This window comes from Onychomys torridus, chromosome 1, assembly GCF_903995425.1.
Source record: "Onychomys torridus chromosome 1, mOncTor1.1, whole genome shotgun sequence".
In the NCBI taxonomy this organism is placed as follows: domain Eukaryota; kingdom Metazoa; phylum Chordata; class Mammalia; order Rodentia; family Cricetidae; genus Onychomys; species Onychomys torridus.
The window spans coordinates 152,433,093-152,456,186 of record NC_050443.1 but is presented as its reverse complement, the minus strand read 5'-3'; the positions used below and the strand labels follow the sequence as shown (position 1 = coordinate 152,456,186).

The following is a 23,094-nucleotide window of genomic DNA, read 5'->3' as shown; positions in this document are numbered from 1 at the left end:
TTGATTTGGGGAGTAGAAGCCAGGTAGGAAACATGGATGGATGAAATGGACTAGGTGCAGTGTAATGGGGAGTTGTGGGAACTTTTGGGAATTAGAAACAACTGCCAATAATCACCAGTTGGCTGGTGTCCTATTTAGAATGTGGTCCAGAATTATAAAATTTATAATAATTTAAAGAGAAACAAGAAGGTAAACTATTGTAAAATGATTTAACAATTGAACAAGAGAATATACCTTTAAAGTCACCTGCTCCCAGGCTCTCCAGAGCAGACCCAGTTCTCCAGAAGCACAGAACCAGTAGAATGCATCTGTAATTTTAAGGGGGTTTTATTGGATTAGTTTACACAATCAGGCTGAAAAAAATCCCACAATGGCAACTGGTAGGCTGCAGAGCCTGGGATGTCAGCGCCAGCTAAGCTCAAGGATTTGACACCAGCAAACAAAAGCAAAAAGGAGGAATTAGTGATATAGCACTGAATGATACCAGGGTCTCGAAGTCCCCCGGATAGACAGACACTGTGCTAATCTGCATCCAAAGGCAGGAGAGTCTGGAGTCCATCATTTGGTTTTGATATTTGCTTATTTGTGAGTGTGTGTGTGTGTGTACATGTACTATGCTACAGTGCAGGTGTGTAGGTCAGAGGACTACTTACAGAAGTTGGTCCTCTGCTTCTTCCTTGTGGGTTCCTAGGTTGGAATTCAGGTCATCAGGCTTGGAGGCAAGTTTCTTTACCTGCTGCAGAGAAAGTCACATGTGATTTTTTTTAAAATCATTTACCACTGCCCTGAACTTTTTCCTTCCCTAATGTATAATTCTGCTCTAGCCAGATTATGCTTTTTCTGAAAATCTCTTCTTAATTTGCAGTAAAAACTTCCCCAATGAATGAGATTCATAGTATTTCACCCATTTATTTACTCATTCATCCAATTTACCTTTTGTCTATTCCACGTGGCAAGCAATTTTTGGAAAATGTAAGCAGATCTTCATGGACATATTATAGACTTAAAGTAGTGATCCCCCACCCCCCCCCCCAACCCCACCCCCCGCCAGTGGTTCATGTCTGGATATTAAGAACAGTTCTGTTCTTCTTGACGCAGCCCATCTGCCAGGCAGCCTACCAGAATGACTTGGGGCAAGTGTGGCGGTGGGTAAAAGAAGACAACCATTATGTGGATGTTCAAGATGGCTTCAATGGAGACACTCCCCTCATCTGCGCCTGCAGGCGAGGACACTTGAGAATCGTCTCCTTCCTCTTAAGGAGAAATGCTGATGTCAACCTCAAGAACTTGGTGAGTTTGCGGGGTGATGATGGTCTAATGTGAATGGTATAGTTTCCATTATGTAATTTCTATAGCCATTACTTGGAAAAATACATGCAATGTTCTGGACTATGTCTTTAGCCAAATCCACATAGATATATTTACCACTTGTATAAAGCAAAAACCAGAATGTGTGACTATAATGAACAATGTAATTTCTCTTATGTTATCTGATGTCTGCCAAAAGAAGAACAAATAAAGTAAGTTAGAGTAAATAAATTAACTAAAGCAAGCAAACACACATAACGAGAGGACCGAGACAGAAGGGGAGAATGTAACTGTGAAAATACTCCTCAAATTGCTGGAATTGGTGAATGTCGTTTTTATCATCTTATAGCTTCTAATATCAAGATTCTGTTTAGCCTGCTTTGCCTAACACAACCCACGGGCATTTTGCTCGACTGAAAGCATAAATAAAGCATTCATCCAGCTGGGATGTTTTGTAGCAATGTCATTGAGCCTCTGAAGAAGAGGATGGTCCACTGTATTGGCTGCAGGCAGCTTCTCCTTTTCCTGATCTGCTCCCTCCTACTGTCTTCTTGCTCTCTTCTGTATTATGGAAATTGTGGGAGAAAGGAAATGCTGTGTCTGCCATTATTTAGACTTTTTACCTATTGTTTTAATGTAGGTTGGGATTCTTTATACATCTTTTTCACTGTCCTGTGGTCATGTACCTGCTGCTGGGTTACACAAGAGCTTTTTCACTCCAGTCTGTTGTGTACTTTGAACATATTCTCCGTCCTCCTCGCCTTCTCCTTTCTCTCCTCTCCTGTTATTCTCCCTTGTTCCTCAAGACAGTTTTGCTTCTATTTTCATCTCAAATATTTGTACATCACTGTATGAATCTTCATAAAATCTACAGCCCACCAGTGAGAGAAAGTGGGATGTTTCTCCACAACTGACTTAGTTCACTTCACTTGACAATCTCCAGTTGCATCCTTTTTCTTGTGAATGATATGACTTCATTTTCTTTCATGGCTAAAAAAATTCCATTATGCATATGCACCACATTTGGCTCATCTACTCCTCTGGTGATGGGCATTTCATTTGGTTTTATAACTGAGCTATGGTGAAGTGTGCTGTGGTAGATACTAGTTACATTCCCACACTGTATTAGGGTTCCCATTGTTCTCATTCTTGACAGTATTTGTTGTTACTTATTTATATTCCTAGGGACTGCTGTGCTGACAGGGGTGGATAGAATAGTAATAGCATTTTAATTTGCATTTCTCTTGTGCCTAGTGACATTCATCTTTTCTTTTTGTTTGTTGAACATTTATAAATCATCTTTTGAGAATGGTCTGTCTTTTCACTTGCCCCTTTATTGATTGAGTAATTTGATTTCTTGTCATTTCAGTTTTTTTAGTTCTTTGTGAATCCTAGATATCAATCTTCTATCGCTTGTAGAGTTAGAAAAAAATACTCAGTCTCATTTTGTAGTCTGCATCTTCACTTGACCCATTATTTCCTCTACCATGCAGAAGCACTTTCATTTCAGAGGGACCCACTTGTCATCTGTTGTCATTAGTTCTCGTACAACCAGAATCCTATTCAGAAAGTCCTTGCCCATGTCTACATCTTAAAGTGTTTACCCTACTTTACCACTGCAGTTTCAGGGTATTAAGACATGAACGCTTTTGCATTAAGTATTTGTCCTCTTTGGACTTATTTATGTACAAGGTGGAAGACAGGGATGTAGCTTTATTCTTCTACATGTGGAAGCTAATTTTATCAGAACCATTTGTTGAAGAGGCTGTATTTGTTCCAATGTGAATTTTTGGCATGTTGTACAATAATCAGGTATCTGTGGCTGTGGGGATTTGGATCTATACTCTCTCTTCTATTCCATTGATCTACTTGTTGGTTTTTGTACCAGTACCATGCACATCACTGTTGTTGCTATGGCTCTGTAGGATAACTTGAAATCAGATTTAATGATACCTACAGCATTATTGCTTTTTGCTCAGGATTACTTTGGCTACCAGAGTCTTTTGTGCTTCTTTTTTTAAAAAAAGTATATTTGTGTTTTAATTTTACATATCAGCCATGGGTTTCCCAGTCCTCCCTCCTCCCGCACCCACCCCTACCTTCTCCCCAGCCCCTCCCCTCCATTCCCATCTCCTCCAGGGCCAAGACTCCCCTGGGGATTCATTTCAACCTGGAGAATTCAGTACAGGCAGGTCCAGTCACCTACTTCCAGGCTGAGCAAAGCATCTCTGTGTAAGCCCAAGGTTCCAAACAGTCAGCTCATGACTAAGGACAGGTCCTGGTCCCACAGCTTGGGTGCCTCCCAAACAGTTCAAGCTATTCAATTGTCTCACTTATCCAGAGGGCCTGATCCATCTGGGGGCTCCACAGCCTTTGGTTCATAATTCATGTGTTTCCATTTGTTCGGCTATTTGTCCCTGTGGTTTTCCGATCTTGGTCTCAACAATTCACGCTCTTACACTCCCTCCTCTTTCTCGACAATTGGACTCCTGGAACTCCACCTGGGGCCTGGCCGAGGTTCTCTGCATCCACTTCCATAAGTTATTGGATGAGAGTTCCAGCACGATAGTTAGGGTGTTTGGACATGTGATCACCAGACTAGGTCAGATCAGGCTTTGTCTCAACCATTGCCAGTAGTCTACAGAGGATGTATCATTGTGGATTTCTGGGGACCTTTCTAGCACTTTGCTTCTTCCTGTTCTCCTGTGGTCTTCATTTATCATGGTCTGTTATTCCTTGTTCTCCCTTTCTGTTCTTGATTTGGCTGGGATCTCCTGCTCCCTTAAGCTCTCTTTCCCTAGAACCTTGCCCTTCATTACCCCCACTGTCGTCCAGGTTGTTCATGTAGATCTCATCCATTTCTCTGTCATTGGGCAATCTCTGTGTCTTTCCTAGGTCCCATTTTCTAGGTAGCGTCCCTGGAGTTGTGTAGCAGTCTAGTCATCTTTGTTTTACATCTAGTATCCTACTATGAGTGAGTACATACCATGTTTGTCTTTCTGAGTCTGGGTTACCTCACTCAGGATGATTTTTCTAGATCCATCCATTTGCCTGCAAACCTCATGGTGTCATTGTTTTTCTCTGCTGAGTAGTACTCCATTGTGTATATGTATATGTACCACATTTTCTTTATTCATTCTTCAGTTGAAAGGCATCTAGGTTGTTTCCAGGTTCTGGCTATTACAAACAATGGTGATATGAACATAGCTGAGCAAATGCCCTTGTGGTATAAGTGAGCATTCCGTGGGTATATGCCCAAGAATGCTATAGCTGGGTCTTGGGAGAGATGGATTCCCAATGTTCTAAGGAAGCACTATATTGATTTCAAAAGTGACTGTACAAGCTTGCATTCCCACCAGCAGTGGAGGAGAGTTCCCCTTGCTGCAGATCCTCTCCAGCATAAGGTGTCTTCTGTGTTTTTGGTCTTAGCCATTCTGACAGGTGTAAGGTGGTATCTCAGAGTTGTTTTGATTTGCATTTCCTGGATAATTAGGGATGTTGAGCAATTCCTTAAATGTCTTTCAGCCATTTGAGCTTCCTCTGTTGAGAATTCTCTGTTTAGTTCTATAGCCCATTTCTTAATTGGACTGTTGGGCATTTTGATGTCTAGGTTCTTGAGTTCTTTATATATTCTGGAAATCAGCCCTCTGTCAGATGTGGGGTTGGTGAAGACCTTTTCCCATTCTGTAGGCTGTCACTTTGTCTTGTTGACTGTGTCCTTTGCTCTACAAAAGCTTCTCAGTTTCAACAGGTCCCATTGATTGATTGTTTCTCTCAGTGTCTGTGCTACTGGTGTTATATTTAGGAAGTGATCTCTGGTGCCAATGCATTCAAGACTATTTGCTACTTTGTCTTCTATCAGGTTCAGAGTAACTGGATTTATGTTGATCCACTTGGATTTAAGTTTTGTGCATGGTGACAGATATGGATCTATTTGCAGCCTTCTACATGTTGACATCAGTTATGCCAGCACCATTTGTTGAAGAAGCCTTCTTTTTTCCATTGTAAATTTTTGGCTTCTTTGTCAAAAATTATATGTTCATAGGTGTGCAGGTTAATGTCAGGGTCTTCAATTCGATTCCATTGCTTCACATGTCAGTTTTTATGCCAGTACCAAACTGTTTTTCTTACGGTAGATCTATATATAGTAGAGCTTGAGGTCCGGGATCATGATGCCTCCAGAGGTTGTTTTATTGTACAGGATTCTTTTGGCTATCCTGGGTTTTTTTGTTTTTCCATATGTAGTTGAGTATTATTCTTTCCAGGTCTGTGAAAAATTGTGTTGGTAATTCGATGGGGAATGCATTGAATCTGTAGATTGGTTTTGGTAAGATTGCCGTTTTTACTATGTTAATCCTACCAATCCATGAGCATGGGAGATCTTTCTATTTTCTGACATCTTCTTCAATTTCTTTTTTCAGGGACTTAAAGTTCTTGTCATATAGGTCCTTCACATGCCTAGTTAGAGTAACCCCAAGGTATTTTATATCATTTGTGGCTATTGTAAAGGGTGATGTATCTCTGATTTCCTTCTCAGCCTGTTTGTCTATTGTATATAGGAGGGCTACTGATTTTTTTGAGTTGATCTTGTATCCTGCTATGTTGCTGAAGGTGTTTATAAGCTGTATCAGTTCCTTGGTTGAATTTTTGAGGTCACTCATGTATACTATCATGTCATCTGCAAATAGAGAAAGCTTGACTTCCTTTCCAATTTGTTTCCCCTTGATCTCCTTATGTTGTCCAATTTCTCTGGCTAGAACTTCAAGTACTATATTGAATAAGTATGGGGAGAGGGGACAGCCTTGCCTTGTTTCTGATTTTAGTGGTATTGCTTTGAGTTTCTCTCCATTTAATTTGATGTTGGCTGTTGGCTTGCTGTAGATCGCCTTTATTATGTTTAGGTATGTTCCCTGTATTCCTGATCGCTCCAAGACCTTTATCACGAAGGGGTGTTGGATTTTGTCAAATGACTTTTCTGTGTCTAGTGAGATGATCATGTGGTTTTTTTCTTTGAGTTTGTTTATGTGGTGTATTACATTGATGGACTTTCATATGTTGAACGACCCTTGCATCCCTGGGATGAAGCCTACTTGATCATGGTGGATAATTGTTTTAATGTGTTCTTGGAGTCTGTTTGCCAGTATTTTATTGAGTATTTTTGCATCAATATTCATGAGGAAGATTGGTATTTAGTTCTCTTTCTTTGTTGCATCTTTGTTTGGTTTAGGAATCAGGGTAATTGTAGCCTCATAGAAGGAGTTTGGTAATATTCCTTCTGCTTCTATTGTGTGGAACAATTTAAAGAGTATTGGTATTAAGTCTTCTTTGAAGATCTAGTAGAATTCTGCGCTGATACCATCTGGTCCTGGTCTTTTTTTGGTTGGGAAACTTTTAATGACTGTTTCTATTTCCTTAGGGGTTATTGGACTATTTAAATGGTTTATCTGGTCTTGATTTAACTTAGGTATGTGGTACCTATTTAGCAAATTATCCATTTCTTTTAGAGTTTCCAGTTTTGTGGAGTAGAGGTTTTAGAAGTATGTCCTGATGATTCTCTGGATTTCCTCATTGTCTGTTGTTATGTCCCCCTTTTCATTTCTGATTTTGTTAATTTGGATTCTCTCTCTCTCTCCCTCCCCCCCCTCTCTCTGTCTGTCTGTCTTTTGGTTAGTTTGGATAAGGGCTTGTCTATTTTGTTGATTTTCTCAAAGAACCAACTCTTTGTTTCATTAATTTTTTGTATTGTTCTCTTTATTTCTATTTTATTGATTTCAGCTCTCAATGTAATGATTTCCTGGTGTCTTTTCCTCTTGGGAGACTTTGCTTCATCTTTTTCTAGAGCTTTCAGGTGTGCTGTCAAGTCACTAGTATGAGATTTCTCCAACTTCTTTATGTGGGCATTTAGTGCTATGAATTTCCCTTTTAGCATTGCTTTCATAGTGTCCCAGAAGGGTATGTGGTGTATTCATTTTCATTGATCTCTAGGAAGTCTTTAATTTCTTTCTTTATTTCTTCCTTAACCCATTGGTGATTCAGTTGAGCATTATTCAGTTTCCATGAGATTATAGGTTTTTTGTAGGTTTTTTGTTGTTGTTGTTGTTGTTGTTGAAATCTAACTTTAAACCATGGTGGTCTGATAGAACACAGGAGGTTATTTAAATTGTTTTGTATTTGGTGAGATTTGCTTTATGGCCAAGTATGTGGTGGATTTTAGAGAAGGTTCCATGGGGTGCTGAGAAGAAGATACATTCTTTTTTGTTCAGGTGGAATGTTCTGTAGATATCAATTAAGTCCATTGGAGTCATAACATCAGTTAAGTCCATTATTTCTCTGTTAAGTTTCCATTTGGCAGATGTGTCCAGAGGTGAAAGTGGAGTGTTGAAGTCTCCCACTATTAATGTGTGGGGTTTTATATGTGATTTAAGCTTTAGTAATGTTACTTTTACATATGTGGGTACCCTTGTGTTTGGGGCATAAATGTTCAGAATTGAAATTTCATCTTGGTGGGTCTTTCCTGCGATGAGTATGTAATGTCCTTCATCATCTCTTTTGATTGAATTTAGTTTGAAGTCTATTTTGCTGGATATTAGGATGGCTACACCAGCTTGCTTCTTAAGACCATTTGATTGGAAAGTCTTTTCCTAGCCTTTTATTTTAGGAGGTGTCTATCTTTGAATTTGAGGTGTGTTTCTTGTATGCAGCAGAAAGATGGGTCCTGTTTTCGTATCCATTCTGTTAGTCTGTGTCTTTTTATAGGTGAATTAAGTCCATTGATATTAAGGGATATTAATGACCAGTGATTGTTCGTTCCTGTTGTTATTTTTATTTTTTGGTGGTAGTGTGTGTGTACTTCTCTTCTTTGGTGTTTACTGCTGTGGTTTTATCTATTGCCTGTGTTTTCGAGGGTGTATCTGCCTTCCTTAGGTTGGAATTTTCCTTCTAGTGCTTTCTGTAGGGCTGGGTTTGTGGATAAGTATTGTTTAAATCTGGCTTTGTCTTGGAACATCTTGTTCACTCCATCTATGCTGACTGAAAGTTTTGCTGGGTATATTAGTCTAGGCTGGCATCCATGGTCTCTTAGTGTCTGTATTGTATCTGTCCAGGTCCTTCTGGCTTTCAAAGTCTCCATTGAGAAATCGGGTGTTATTCTGATGGGTTTGCCTTTGTAAGTCACTTGGCCTTTTTTCTTTGCTGCTCTTTATATGCTTTCTTTATTCTGTACATTCAGTTGTTTAATTAATATGTGGTGAGAGGAAATTTTTGGGAGGTCTAGTCTGTTTGGTGTTCTATAGTCTTCTTGTATCTTCATAGGCATTTCGTTCTTTAAGTTGGGAAAGTTTTCTTCTATGATCTTGTTAAATATATTTTCTGTGCCTTTGAGTTGATATTCTTCTCCTTCCTCTATCCCTATTATTTATAGGTTTGGTATTTTCATGGTGTCCCAAATTTCTTGCACATTTTGGGTCATGACTTCATTGGCTTTAGTGTTTTCTTTGACTGATGAATCTATTTCTTCTACCGTATCTTCAACACCAGAGATCCTCTCTTCCATCTCTTGCATTCTGTTGGTTATACTTGCATCTGAAGTTCCTGTTTGTTTCCTCAGATTTTCTATTTCCAACATTCCTTCTGCTAGTGTCTTCTTCATTTTTTCTATTTCCCTATTCAGGTCTTGGTCTGTCTCCCTTGCTTTTTCATGATTTTCTTTCAGGCACTTATTGTTTTCTTCTGCTTTAATTGTCCTTTCCTCTAGTTTTTTATAGCGTTCTTCCCATATTTTGTCTGTTCCTCTACTTTATTTTTTATTTCTAAGGCTCTAGCCTCTTCATGATGTTACTTATAAGGTTGTTTTCTTCTTCTTCTTCCATTCTGTGATGTTCAGGTCTAGCTGTTGGAGAAGGGCTAGGTTCTGGTGATGCTGTATTGCTCTTTATTTTGTTGTATGTACTTCTCCCTTGACATCTGCCCATCTCCTTGTGGATTCGTTTTCGGTCTTATCAGTGCACTTGGTCCAGACAGAGCTGACAGATTTAGGGAACCTCTCTCTGGTCCAGATGGAAGCTCTGGGCTGGATGGGAGCTCTGGTCCAGATGGGAATGCTGGCCGGATGGGAGCTGGGGGCTGGTCTCTGAGTCTCAGGAAGTCCCTGGGGTCTCTGTATCTTGTCCAGATGGGAGTTCTGGGGCAGGATGGAAGCTCTGGTCCAGATGGGAGTTCCGAGGTGGATGGGAGCTGGGGGCTGGTCTTTGAGTCTCAGGAAGTGGCTAAGATCTCTGTAACTTGTCCAGATGGGAGCTTGGGCAGGATGGGAGCTAGGGGCTAGTCTCTGAGTCTCAGGAAGTGGCTGGGGTCTTGGGCAGATGGGTGTGGGGGCAGGGTGTGGAGATTGCAGGGTCTGCCTGCAGTTTTGAAAAAGGGGGACCTCCCTGCCAAATGGCCAGAAACTGTGGCCATGTTGGGCAGGTCTTCCCGGAATGGCTGGTGCCCAGGGTTGGGTGCCCAGGGCTGGGACCTAGGTCTGGGCCTCTCTGGGTGTGACCCCAGGCACTCACCTCTGGTCCAGATGGGAGTTTCGGGGCAGGATGGAAGCTGGGGGCTAGTTCCTAAGTCCCTGGAAGTGGCTGGGGTCTCAGGCAAATGGGTGTGGGGGCAGGGTATGGAGGTTGTAGGGTCTACTGGAGGGTCTTGGAGAGGGGGAACCTTTCCGGTGGGGATGGGGGGGTCTTGCCCTATGGCCAGAACCTGGGGCCCAGTTGGGCAGGTCTTCCCCTGAATGGCTGATGCCCAGGGCTGGGACCTAGGTGCCAGCCTCTCTGGGTGTGACCCCAGGCACTCACCTCTGGTCCAGATGGGAGTTCCGGGCATTTTTTGTGCTTTTATTTCAACTTTAGGATTTGTTTTCTGTTTCTGTGAATAATGACATTGGAGTTTTGATGGGCATTGCATTGAATATATAAATTATTTTTCTATTATATAATCACGCTCACAATATTATTTCTTCTACTCTATGAACATACGAGACCTTTCCAGCTCTTGATGTCTTCTTCAATTTCCCTTTCTGGTGTTTTAAAGTTTTTATTATACAGATCTACAGGGAGAGAGGAGAGTGAATATGTATTGTTCATGTGGGGACAGCCATGTCAAAGACCCCAATGCCTTAGTATAAAAGAAGTGGCAAAGCCTTCCCCTGGTGAGGCTTGGGAGGATGTCAAAGCCTTCCTTAAGTCCAACTGTGAATATTGACAGAGTGCAAAGAAAATGTACACAGCAACTCCCACCACCACTAACTTGATTGCTCCCTTACAAGATACTGCTTCTACCAAGACTAACTAAACCACTAAACCTGCCTCCTTATTGTTCAGCTGTATATAACAACCATGCCTCCTTGTTCAGCCATATGCAATAACCCTTCTTCCATGTTCAACTGTATATAATAAAACCCTGTGTTTCTGGGGTGCTGTGGCTTCTATTTTCTAGAGCCCAAATCACACCATCCCTGCTTTTCTATATGTGTATCTGTCCATTCTTCTTTCCCTCACCCCCAAGTTGAATGAATCCCTGGGGCCATGCTGAGCACACAGGGACCTCTCAATTCTTTTGTTAGGTTTATTCGAATATATATTTTAGATATTTGCAAGCGGGACAGTTTTCTTGACATTTTTCTCATATTTGTCATTGATTGGTAGGAAGAATACCGATTTTTGTACGTTAATTTTGTACCCTATTACATTGCTGAAATGAAAGTGTTTATCAGATTTAAGAGTTTCATGTTGAAATCTTTAGGATGTCTTACATATGGAATCATACCATTAGCAAATAAGGATAATATGACTTGTTCCTTTCATGTCTATATTCCTTTTATAGCTTCTTTTTGGCTGTAGATTTGTGGCATGTAGACTTTATCATGTTGAGATACATTCTTTCTGTTTCTAGTTCTTAGGACTTTCTACCATGCAGAGAAACTGGATTTTGTCAAAAGTCTTTTATGGACCCATTGAGGTAGCCATGAGATTCTTGACTTTGGGTTGATTTATTCTGTATATTGAACCATCTCTGAAATGAACCCAAGTTAATCATGGTGGATGATCTTTTTGATGTGCTTTTGCATTGGCTTTCCAAGAATTTTGTTGAAAACTTTTGCATCTGTGTTCATCAGTGAAATTGACCTATAATTATCTTTTTGTTTGTTTGTTTGTTTGTTTGTTTGTTTTTGGTATCATTATCTGGTCTAATTACCCGGGTAATACTGGCTTCTTTAAAAAGGTCTTGGTGTTTCTATTTTAGGGAATAATTTGAGAAGTATTGATCTTTGTTTTTCTTAACATCTGATATAATTCAGAAGTGTAGAGGGCTGGAGAGATGCTTAGAGATTAAGAGCACTGGCAGCTCTTTGGTGGCTCATAACCATCTATAATGAGATTTGGTGCCCTCTTCTGGCATGTAGGCATATATGCTAGCAGCACATTGTATTCATCATAAATAAATAAATCTATACAAAAAAGAGAATTCAGGAGTGTGCCCATCTTGGCCAGGTCATTCTTTGGTCTACAGATTTACTTTTTAATTACTGCTTCAAGTTCATTGCTTATTATAGGTCTGTTTGTTTACCTCATCTTGGTTTAATTTGGTATGTGTACAGAAATTCTTGTATTTCTTTTATATTTTTCATTTTAGTGGAATACAGATTTTCCATGTCCCAATAATTTACCAAATTTCACTGATAGCTGCTATAATGTTTTAGCTTGGTTTTCTGTGATAAACACTAACAAAAAACTATTTGGGGAGGAAAGGGTTTATTTTGCTTATAGATTACAGTTCATCACCAAGAGAAACCGAGGGTTTGTCCATCTTGTTCATTTTTTTTCAAAATATTAATTCTTGTTTCACCAGTTCATTTTATTGTTCCTTTTTATTTCATTAGTTAAAATTATTTATTATTATTAATTATTAGTGTGTGTGTGTGTGTGTGTGTGTGTGTGTGTGTGTGTATGACGTGTGCATGGTGACATGTGTCTCAGTAATGTGTGGAGATTGGAGGACACCTCTGTGGAGCCACTTATCCCTGTGTCTGGGATTTCATCTACTTCACCCTCCTTAGAGACTGTTGCTGTGGGTTTAGAAAGTTCTGAAGACATGTTCCCTTTTTAAAATCATATATATATATATATATATATATATATATATATATGTATGTATGTATGTATGTATGTATGTATGTATGTATTTCTTAACTGGAAGTGTTTGCAGTCTTTAGGAGGAAGCACATTGTGGAGGTACCAGTTTTCCATGCTAGGCTGCGCATCTAGCTCAGTGGTTAGACCCTGTTTCAGGCAGCAGAGTCAGTCCTCAGCACTATCCTGTGAGTAGAATATTGTCTACGAAAAATACCCACTACCAAACAGTAGGCCCATTATGAAAATACAGCAACAGTTTAGAAAATGACCATCTCTTAAGTGGTCATCATTTTAGGAAGTAAAGTAAAGGAATACTGTGTGCACCAAGATACTGCTTAATGTGAGTGTCGCTGGGACAGAAGAAAGCAGAGGAAGATTCGTGGTTGGTATGGGGATGGTAGGGAAAGAGCAGGGAAGGGAGAAGTCCAGTCAATGGAAGGGGCAGGGCAACAGGGACAATGATGAGTGGATAGGGATGCTCTGATGTTAATGCGTCCACTTTTGTTCCTTTCTGCCCTGTCTGTCTTAGTCAGTGTTCTATTGCTGTGAAGAGACACCATGACCACAGCAACTCTTAGAAAGGAAAACTTTTAATTGGATTGTTTACAGTTCAGAGGTTCATCCATTATCATTATGGTGGGACATGGTTTCATGCAGGCAGACATGGTGCTGGAGAAAGAGCTGAGAGTCCTGCATTTTGATCCACAGGCAAAGTGAACAGTATCTCAGTGAACTGAGATACTGGGCGTGGCTTGAGCACATATGAGACCTCAAAGCCTATCTCTAGTGACACACTTCCTCCAACAAGCCCATACCTCCTAATAGTGCCACTCCTTATGAGTTTATGGGGGCAGTTGGATTCAAACTACCACACTTTGCTTTTTCCTGACTTTTGCTTTCTTCAGAAAGGAAGAAAGAGGTAAAGGAATGCCATCAGATGTCTTAGAATAATAGTAACTCTCAGAAGGCTGAGGCAGGGAGGCCCCATCAGGCCAGACTGTGTTCTATGGAAAAACCTATCAGAAAGAAAATGAAACAGAAAAGAAAAGGATCTGATTGTAAAAAACAGAAGAAAGAAAAAGAAGAGAAGGAGAGGAGGAGGAGAGATCAGGAGAGAATGAGAACAGAACAGGACATATCTGATTAGCTGGCCTGCTAAATTGATACTAGACATCAAATAAAAAAGGAATAAAAGTGGAGACTGTAGGTTTTGAGTATGGTCACTTGCCTGCTTGTTGTTGACCCACCCTGGACTCAGTATTTTTTAATGGGCTTCTGGATTCAATCACACTCCTAAATGTGCCCTTAAGGGAGCTGATGCCATCAGTGGGAGGTCCTTTACAGGTGCCCCTGTTAGTGCTTGTTGATCCCAGGGGGTCCTTCCTAAGATCTGATATGCTTTTAAAACTCCTGTTTCTGTTCCCCTGCAGACTCTGACTCTAATTCTACACTGTAAATACTGTACTATTTTGATACTCTTTCTTCCTAGCAGGCTAGAAGTTCTGCTGACCTGGTGCCTGAGTGCTTAGCAGAGGTGGTTTTCCTAGTACCCCACCTTCCTCTATTGCCGATGTATCTAACTTTTGTCTCCCTCCCTCCCTCCCTCCCTCCCTCGCTCCACCCTCTCTCTTTCTTTTTTCCTTTTTTTTTTTTATGTCTAAAACTGAAAGCATAGCATAGATTTTTTTTTCTGACCTATGTCTGACACTATGGCTCTGGTCCAGCAGTGTTCTGTTTTTATTGCCTCCCACTGATAGGCAAGAACTCCCCTAACTGTACCAGTCTCCCTAGGGTGGACTCTGGACTCCTTCCCATTCTGCTTGTAAAGTTTCTATTTCACTTTTCTACGGAAATGAGAGATTTTTGGCCCCATTTTCCTATTTTGATAGATGTTACCCAGAATTCCCTGGTTCATTCCCTAGAGATTCTGGGGACCGTTCTTGTGTGTCATCCAGTATTCAGATTTGGATGCTTCCTGTTGTAATGTCTCCAGAAGATCCTATAGTGTGCTTGCTGAACCTAAGAATGTTACTATAAAACCTGCTGCAGACAGAGGAGCTGGTGAGGTAGAGGCTATAGAAAGACACACAGACACATAGAGGATATGTTTAAGGAAGCACTATCAGCTGTCTTGGAGGCTTCAGACCCAAGGGAGAACAGCATGAGGGTGTCTTTCTGAACATTTCTGTGCACCCTTTCTGACCTTCTAACATCTGCCTTTGAGTAGAGGCAACACTCAAACTGTACTGAGTAAATATCCAAAGAACTTTTGCAATAATTACAAATGTCTTATACACACTTAAGCACGTTCAATGTGAGAAACAGTTAGTAGGGACCCACTTGTCCCTTCCAAGTCAGTTAGAGACCAGAAAACTAGGGGCAGCAATGCATTATTGAAAGTTTAATCAGGGGCTAGAGAGATCCCTCAGAGGTCCAAGGTTCAGTTCTCCACACCCATCCTTAACTCCAGTTACAAGGAATCTGGCACCTTCTTCTGACCTTCACAGGCATCAGACCTGCATGCAGTGCACTTACATACATGCAGACAAAACACTCATACACATAAATAAAAAATCTTAATGAAAAATAATTGCCAGATTTTCTTGCTTGTATTTGCTGTATATTTGGGTGATCTCTGCTGGATCTGCCAGTGCTTCAGTATGAAACCTAGGGCTTTGCACAAGCTAGACAGATGTCCTGCCACTGAGTCATGCTTATAGCCTGGATAAGTTAAAAGTCAAGTCATGCTTGAGTTTAACAGATAAGCAGCTCAGTAAAGTGACAGGACCTTCTTGGAACACAGCAGAGAAGGTAGGTGTGCAGAGTTGTTGTGAGCAGCTCTGTCAGCAATCAGATGTCTGTGGGGTCTAGAGGCATACTATAGGTAGCTGAGGAAGGGAAATATTTGACAGCCCAGGAGCAGGCTTGGGAGAGGCTTTGCTTTGCAGATACCTCAGCTATCCTGGTAGGATTCTCTAATGGGATAAAAATCATGGAAAGGACCTTAGTTACCCACTGTAGACTAACAGTGGTTTTAGAAGGCATTTTGGCTTTTCATATATTTTTAATGGTTTGATGCTTAATTTTTATTTTTCCTAGATATTAGTTGTACATTAATAATTTGAGCCAATATTTAATATTTTTAGAATACATTTAAGAATTATTTAATAAGGACTGGACAAAAGCCTTAAAATATCAAAAAGCCCTGCTGTTAATTCAGAAATTTACATCAGAACATTGGCTCAATGTAAAGCAAGTTGAAATAAAATTAAAACACAGCAATCCATATTTTTTTGTCTGATATTGGCTAGGATTAAAAAGAAAGTCAAATGTTGACTGGGAAGGAAGTTTAAATCATCACTTCACTGTAGCATGAGTTGGTAGCATCATGTGATACACATTTGTATCTTTTATGTTAGGAGGTTGATTTATAGAAATTGATGCAAAGAACAAATTTAGAATTGCTGGCAAGGCCTTGTAAACAAGGGTATTTAGGCAATATTATTTGTAGGACTTAAATTTTAACAGCTTGAAAAGTCTAACTAGTGGATTTGACTAAAGAAGTTAGAAGAGTTCCATTTAATAGAAAGCAAATAGCCATTACAAACCCATGCTTAAATGTGTTGATGGCATGGAAGATGTATATAGTCTAGATACACATTTGTAAACAGATGAAAGCAACATATAGTTTTGAACATGCAATATTAAAGTATTGAATCATCTAAATATTCAAATTCTACATATGTTTATTTAAGACAAAGAAAACTGAGCATAATGTCAATAATGAACTCTGGGTTGCTTAATATTGGTAATTTGAAAGTCTATCATTATATTCTTGACTATTTGCTGACATTTTTAGAGATAAGACATAACTTGGGAACAGTGCTTCTCCTCAATGATCACTTACCTCTCTTGTTTTCTTTTCCTACTTGCTTGGTTGGTATTCCAGCTAACACTGCAGGCCTATAGGCCTTATATATATTTGTGCATGTTTCTGTCCTACTTCAATGATAAGGACCTGAAGGTATACATTCCCTACCACCCCTCAAGGCCTAAATCTATTATCCAGTGAATACTGACATATTTAAGGCATTAAATTTTCTGCAGTGTTTTAGTACTGCTTGTGTGGTAGGAAACGTGGGAGAATTGCCAAGTAGTTAAAACTTTGCACAATAAACCACAAAATGAATACATTTCCATCACCAATGAACAAGGGCTAACTATATCCATGTGTCTTTTCATACGAACTTTCCTCCTATGTTTATATCTAATTATATCTCAAAAACTAAAAAAAGCATGGGGATCTATCCTGTGATGGTTCATAGGTATACCCATCTCTGTCATTTATCTTCAGTCCTTCCCTAGTGTTTCCTTCATAGTATACAAATTCAACATTCTGGTAAACAAAACTCTGAGTTAATTAACCAGTTGTATACCATAAAAGAGGTACTTAGGCTGAATATGTATACACAGTATATGGTTTTGAGTATGCAGTGTAGTCCTACATTTTAAAATTCTATATATGTGTATTTGAGAGACCTGAAGGTATATGGCATAATATCAGTAATAAATCTGCACTTCTTGAAATGGGTATGTTAGAAATGAAAAAAGTGCATGAACTAAATCTTTTGGTATGGTAATCTAAAACCTATGGAACTCGAGCTAAAGAATACTTTTCTTAATTACAGAAGGAGAGAACTTGTCTGCACTATGCTGTGAAGAAGAGGTTTACCTTCTTTGATTATCTACTCATTATCCTTTTAATGCCTGTCTTGCTTATTGGATATTTCCTCATGGTGAGTACTGTTGCTAGGGCAAAGGGCAGATGTTCAGGAGGGCCATGGGATGACTCATCAAGCTTCCCCTGCCAGTGTGATGGAAAGAAAGGACAATAAAATAAGCCCTTGTTTTGTGCATATATTTCTTGAGTTACAGCAGGTTTCTGTCTCAACAAACCTCTCAGAGATGCAAATGTTGTAGGTAGAAATGTACCCAGCCTATCAAATGCCATGTCTCAGCACCTCAGTTTGGTCTAGAATAAATACAAGGTGTTGACCATCTTTCTGGTCACACTGGAAGCTGTAGTTCACCTCCATTGCCCAGCAGCACAAGAGTCTTAAAATTACTGGCTGAGGTTTTTGTTTTATGTCATCTTTCCCCAAGCTTCTGAATTTTAAGGATGTACCATAATAGTAAGTTGGTGGAAAAATCCCAAGTCCTCAGCCTCTGAAAGCCCACAAACACAAAAGGTATTTTTGAAGGTTCTATCTCAGTCTTTCACCTTGAGGAACTGAATCACCCTTGCATGGGTCTTTGGCAGGTTGATTTTCTTGAATAAATAATAGGTAGGTAGTGTAGGAATCATAAGTAGAAGGTCAAACTTGGTTATTTTGCTTGTTTTTTGTTTTCTTCAAATATGGTGACTAATCTACACTGATTTGTTCACTTTTTCTTATCTGAGTCCCATGGTGACCAGTCCCACTGTTGAAAGATAATTAAAACAGTGTATCACTTACCCAAGTTAAATGATTATGCTACCTCTTTTATGTATCTAGCAGACAATAGATATCAGTTATTCCTGTTAACACAAGTTCCCATATAAATTCTGCCAGTTAAAAATGCTATTTTCTACTTAGGTACTTAAAGGATACAGAATTTAAGGAATGTGGTGAGAATTCTTTAATTCACTCTGAACATACCATTTGAACACACATCTTTGAAGGCTTTTTGAAAAAATTGTCCATATCTTTATCTAACAGTATTTGAACATTTGTAATCTCTGGGCAGGAAGAATCTGACATTCATTTATATTTTAGAGGTTTTGAAGACAAGCATTCCAAGATGGTTACTAAGGCTTGTTCAGAATTCACTGTCACACAGCTCTGCTTTCAAACATTGCTCAGAAGCTGGAGGTCTTGACTGTAATCAGTAGCCCAGCTGTACCTGCATCCCTACACTCTTAGTGGGACCTGGGATTGTAAGTTTGTGCTGCATGTGGAATAGGTAAAATTACAGGGAAAGTACTAGAAAGGACCAAGTCATTTCAGAGAAGGGTCAGGGCAGAAAGAATTTAGAAGGTGACTCAGGAGTACAGCATGGTGGAGAAGACTCTCAAGAGGAGTTTCCGAAGTTGAATGGGGAAAATGCCAGGCTTTGCTTATATGAGTGGCGAGGTCTTTGTGTTCTCAGGTGACCAGCTGTTGGAGGAAGGTTCCTACTGTAATGTGGTCAGAATCTTAACAGGCTAGAGAGAGAGAGAGAGAGAGAAATAGAGAGAGAGAGAGAGAGAGAGAGAGAGAGAGCAGATTTCTGCTCATGCAGTTTACTTCTTCTGTCCTACACCATATGCTTATCATGGCAGTCTTTGCCCTCATCAGTCACAGCATGATGGGAAGGTGGTTGTTACTAAATGGTGTGGACTTGTAGGAAATCACAGAGGACACGGCATTACAAAAGCCTAGGAGAAAGGGATTTCACCTGGCCAGGTAGGCCAGGGGAAGCCGGATAAAGGGGGTATGGATTCGGAATATCACAAACATATTTTCTAGGCAGATAAAGCTTCTAGTTGAAGAAATATCCTGTGACATGATTCTCTGTAGGGAGGGTACTTGGTAGGAAATGAAGATTTAACAAAATCCATTGTAACTTGAGTAGGGGAGCCAGGAAGTGGAGCACGTGAAAAGGTTAAGGCTGTATGCTCTAGGGTCACTCAACAGTTTAGATATTTTCCTCAGAATAATGGGAATTTATAAAACTTCTGAGTTAGCAAGGGGAAGATAGGAACTAATCTCACTCTCATAAGATGTGGTAGACATGGGGCTAGGCCTGTAGATATGCATTCTGAACAAATTCCTGGGTGTGAAAGTTTATATTCCTGAAGCACAGCTTGAGTACCATGTCCTTAACTGATACTGTAGTGTGTGTGTGTGTGTGTGTGTGTGTGTGTGTGTGTGTGTGTGTGTGTTAAGAAGTAGGAGCATAGGATTAACATGAAGCCAGTTGATTGGAGCAGTCCCAAGCAAGATGTACAAAATGTTTGTGAAACATTGTTTTGTTCTTGTTGTTTGTAATAGGTATCAAAGACGAAGCAGAATGAGAATCTTGTACGCATGCTCCTTGATGCTGGTGTTGAAGTTAATGCTACCGACTGTGTATGTTTGTATTTTGAAATACTACTCCTATGATATACCTGGGTAGAATACTTGCTGTTGACAAAGTTACATGCTTTATTTTTCTAGATGTTCACACATAGTTTTGCTTTCTTTTTTCTCATTGCTATCATGTAACTTGAAGTTATTGTTATTCTTTTCTGCTAAACTCATGAGTGTAAAATATTTGTTGATTATAGGAAAATTTTAAAATAATTTGCATTTGACTGATAAATTAAGGAAGATGATACTAAAATACTGTCCTTAGCAGTTTGGCAGCTAGAGTTAGGTAGAAAGTCTATGTGTACATTTAATCTTGTCACTTTGTAGTTAAGTGGGCTTGGAACACTAAAAACACATCTGACTCAATTTTTTTATCTGTAAAATGGAGATTGAAACAAATTGTACTGAAGCCCGAACTCAGAACATCCTACGTGCTAGGTAATACTCTACCACTGAGCCATACCTATCCTCCTTAAAATTGTTTTGTTGTTGTTATGAGACAACCTTTTGTTATGTTACTCAGGCTGGCCTTGATCTTGTGACCCTTCAACTTCAGCCCCATGAGTATCTGGGATTACAGACCTGCCCAACATGCCTAGTTGTAAACTGGAAATTTGTACTGACCTTATAGGGCAGATTCCTGTGAAGTCCTCAGAAGAGATTAGAATGTAGTCAGTACTCACCTCATGTTAATTGCCTCTGGAGTCCTGATCCTAGTCACTAGAAGAGAGGTCTCTTTCACAAATGGAAGGGAGATAAGCTCAAAGTTCAGCGAAATACCCTAGTGTTGGCCGGAGCCACAACAACTGAAACACTATCAGCTCCCTCCTCTCCATAAGGAAGTGGAAGCTCCGTTTTCACCTTTAACTCTAGATTTACTTCTGCTAATGCTCAGGGTCAGCTGAAATTGCATTATCCTGTTGTTTAATTTCCTTATATTAGTTGGAAAAAACTTTAGATTTCCAATATTTTAGCAAAAAGGGCAAGTTGAAATTTGATTTAAAAGGAATTAAATGCCTATTTGTGATGCCTAACTTATTCTGTGGGTATTACCATTTTCCTGTGATAAATGTCCACTTCATTCTTGTTTCTATTAATTACTTATATTATTTGATATTATGTATTATTTGTGTTTAAATCAAGGTGAGTTTAATATCTTTTTATAAGTTTCACATTTTAGTTCAGAGTAGAAATGAGAAAGGGGAGGATATTAATGACTTACTGAATTTTCACATACATAGTGAGGAAAAGAAGAAAATGTTCATAATATAAGAAATGCAGCTGCCCATAGATGGCTAGCAGATTGGCTTTGGTTAGTCGTCCACTACAAAATGTGAATAGTTGCTATAGAAGTGTGTGCTGAAGCCTGTGGACAGCCTGACACTTGAACTACAGATTGGTCCTTTGTGTTTCAGTATGGCTACACGGCTTTGCATTATGCATGCCAGATGAAAAACCAGACTCTCATCCCTCTGCTTCTGAAAGCCCGTGCAGACCCCATGATAAGGAACAAGGTAAGGGCCTAGCAACTGTGATCCTCCTGGTGACAAGCTCTTCTCATTTGGGCCTTTTGTAGAAGTAGGTTCACTGTCTCCTGTGTTAGTCTCAGTAAATTAATTGCTCCTCTTAAGGAAGGAAGGATTGTACTGGTTTTACTTTTGAATTTAAAATATTAATACTTTTCATATTTAGGATTAAATATAGCATATTTAATATGTTTGGCAAGTGCTCTACAACTGGGCTACATCTCCAATACCCTGTTGCTCTTTAAATTTTGAGACAATTCAGCTGCACAGGTAGGGCACTGAATGCTTTCCAGTCTCTTATTTTTTTTTTTGTTGTTGTTATTTATTTATTTGAACAGGAGGCTTTTTGAAGCCTCTGCAAAGTCTGAGAGTCGACTGTCAAACTGCTGACTAATCCTCGTTGACATTTGTCTTTCCTGGAAGTAAACAATTTCTCTTTTCTGCAGCGTGGTGAGAGTTCACTGGATATCGCACAGAGACTAAAATTTTCCCAGATTGTGTTAATGCTAAAGAGAGCCTCATAGTCCCGTGACTTCTTGTGTGGTGACAGAGACACAACTGAAGGACTGGATGTTGTAGCTTTCACGGATGACTGCTCCACAGGCACCCAAGCTGGACGCTTCTGCCTTGTGACAAGCACTGGACGTAAAATGACTTTTATTCAGTGGGGGTCACCATGGCCACGATCCCTCTGAAGGACCCATTACACTTGTTGGAATCTCTATTACTGTCAAAACTGATTTTCAAAAAATTCGAATTCAGTGTCTTTTAAGAACAAGCCAGAGTTGCCCGAGGTCACCTTCTCTCTTCCCAGTTGTGTCATCCTTCCAAAGACTTTGCCCTACATCCTGTCCTGGGAGACAAACGGTTCTTCACAGGCCCCTTGATGTACTAAGCCAAACAATCAAAGCATGTGCATTTGAAGAACAATGGCATGTATGTGTAGAGAGTTAGAGATTTCAGCATAAATATTCCTTTGATGGAAAATCTTTAGTGAAAACATCTGTCAGTTGTCAGTTATGAGTTTGTCTAAACCATAGAAATTGGTGTATATTCCACAGCAGAACTGGTTTTTGTCATTGTTTCCCAGGGGCTGGTTGACTTACATATCAGCATACAATTCACCATCAGTCTACAAGTAAGTGTCTTCTGAGTTTGTAAGTTATGTAAGTATCAAAAATGTCTGTACAAAGTCCTTATGGGAATGAAGCTGTAGCCAAGTGTTTTGGTATGCATAAAGTCCTGAGCTTAATCCTCAACACCACAAATAATCTTCTTGTGAACACAAGTAATTGCTATTTATTTATCTATTTTCCCTTTTTTTTGTGTGGCATTGGGAATTCAACTTAGAGCCTCACTCCCACCAAGTGTGTCATCTACCACTGTTATGCACTCGGCCCCAATTTTGTTTAGTTTTATTGACGAAATTTTAAATAGTATACCTTATTTGTTTAAGGGTCTTACATTTTCATAGAAACAGAGAAGTATTTGGGTTATATTTCTAATTGAGAGGTTATGAATACTAAACTATCTGTCTCACTTCTTTTGTGAATGACACTGAATGGAACTAAATCTACATCATGAGTGAATTTTGAAAATCCAGATGATCCAGGCATAGCTGTAGACATGGACTAAGCCACATTACATACTGCAGCCAAAACAGGAAACAATGAAAGATTTTCTATCCTTGAATACAAAAAGGATCAATAATATCAAACCCAGAAATGTTCACAGAGCTATGTAAAGAACCCAAGGGTCCATGTAGGGTCCTGAAGTCTCTAAGGAACTTACAGAAGATGCATCAACATTGGACCAAGCTACCAGGTAACTATGGGGAGGGAGGACAAATGAACTCCATAGTCTAATATGTGTTCAACAAACACTGTATATTCTCAGCCGGTACCTCCAACAGGCACAGATGGGCTTTGATCTGTC

General features: G+C 39.6%; 1 protein-coding gene across 1 annotated transcript; it reads left to right on the top strand.

The window, feature by feature from the left end:
- The first annotated feature begins 370 nt into the window (after positions 1 to 370).
- Positions 371 to 21,802, top strand: Ankrd22 (ankyrin repeat domain 22). Its single transcript, XM_036178886.1, has 7 exons — positions 371 to 380; positions 866 to 972; positions 1,099 to 1,290; positions 17,171 to 17,278; positions 19,556 to 19,633; positions 21,049 to 21,147; positions 21,606 to 21,802. Exons 1-7 carry the CDS (start codon positions 371 to 373, stop codon positions 21,681 to 21,683), a joined length of 672 nt encoding a protein of 223 aa, XP_036034779.1. The 3' UTR covers positions 21,684 to 21,802.
- Positions 21,803 to 23,094: the final 1,292 nt, after the last annotated feature.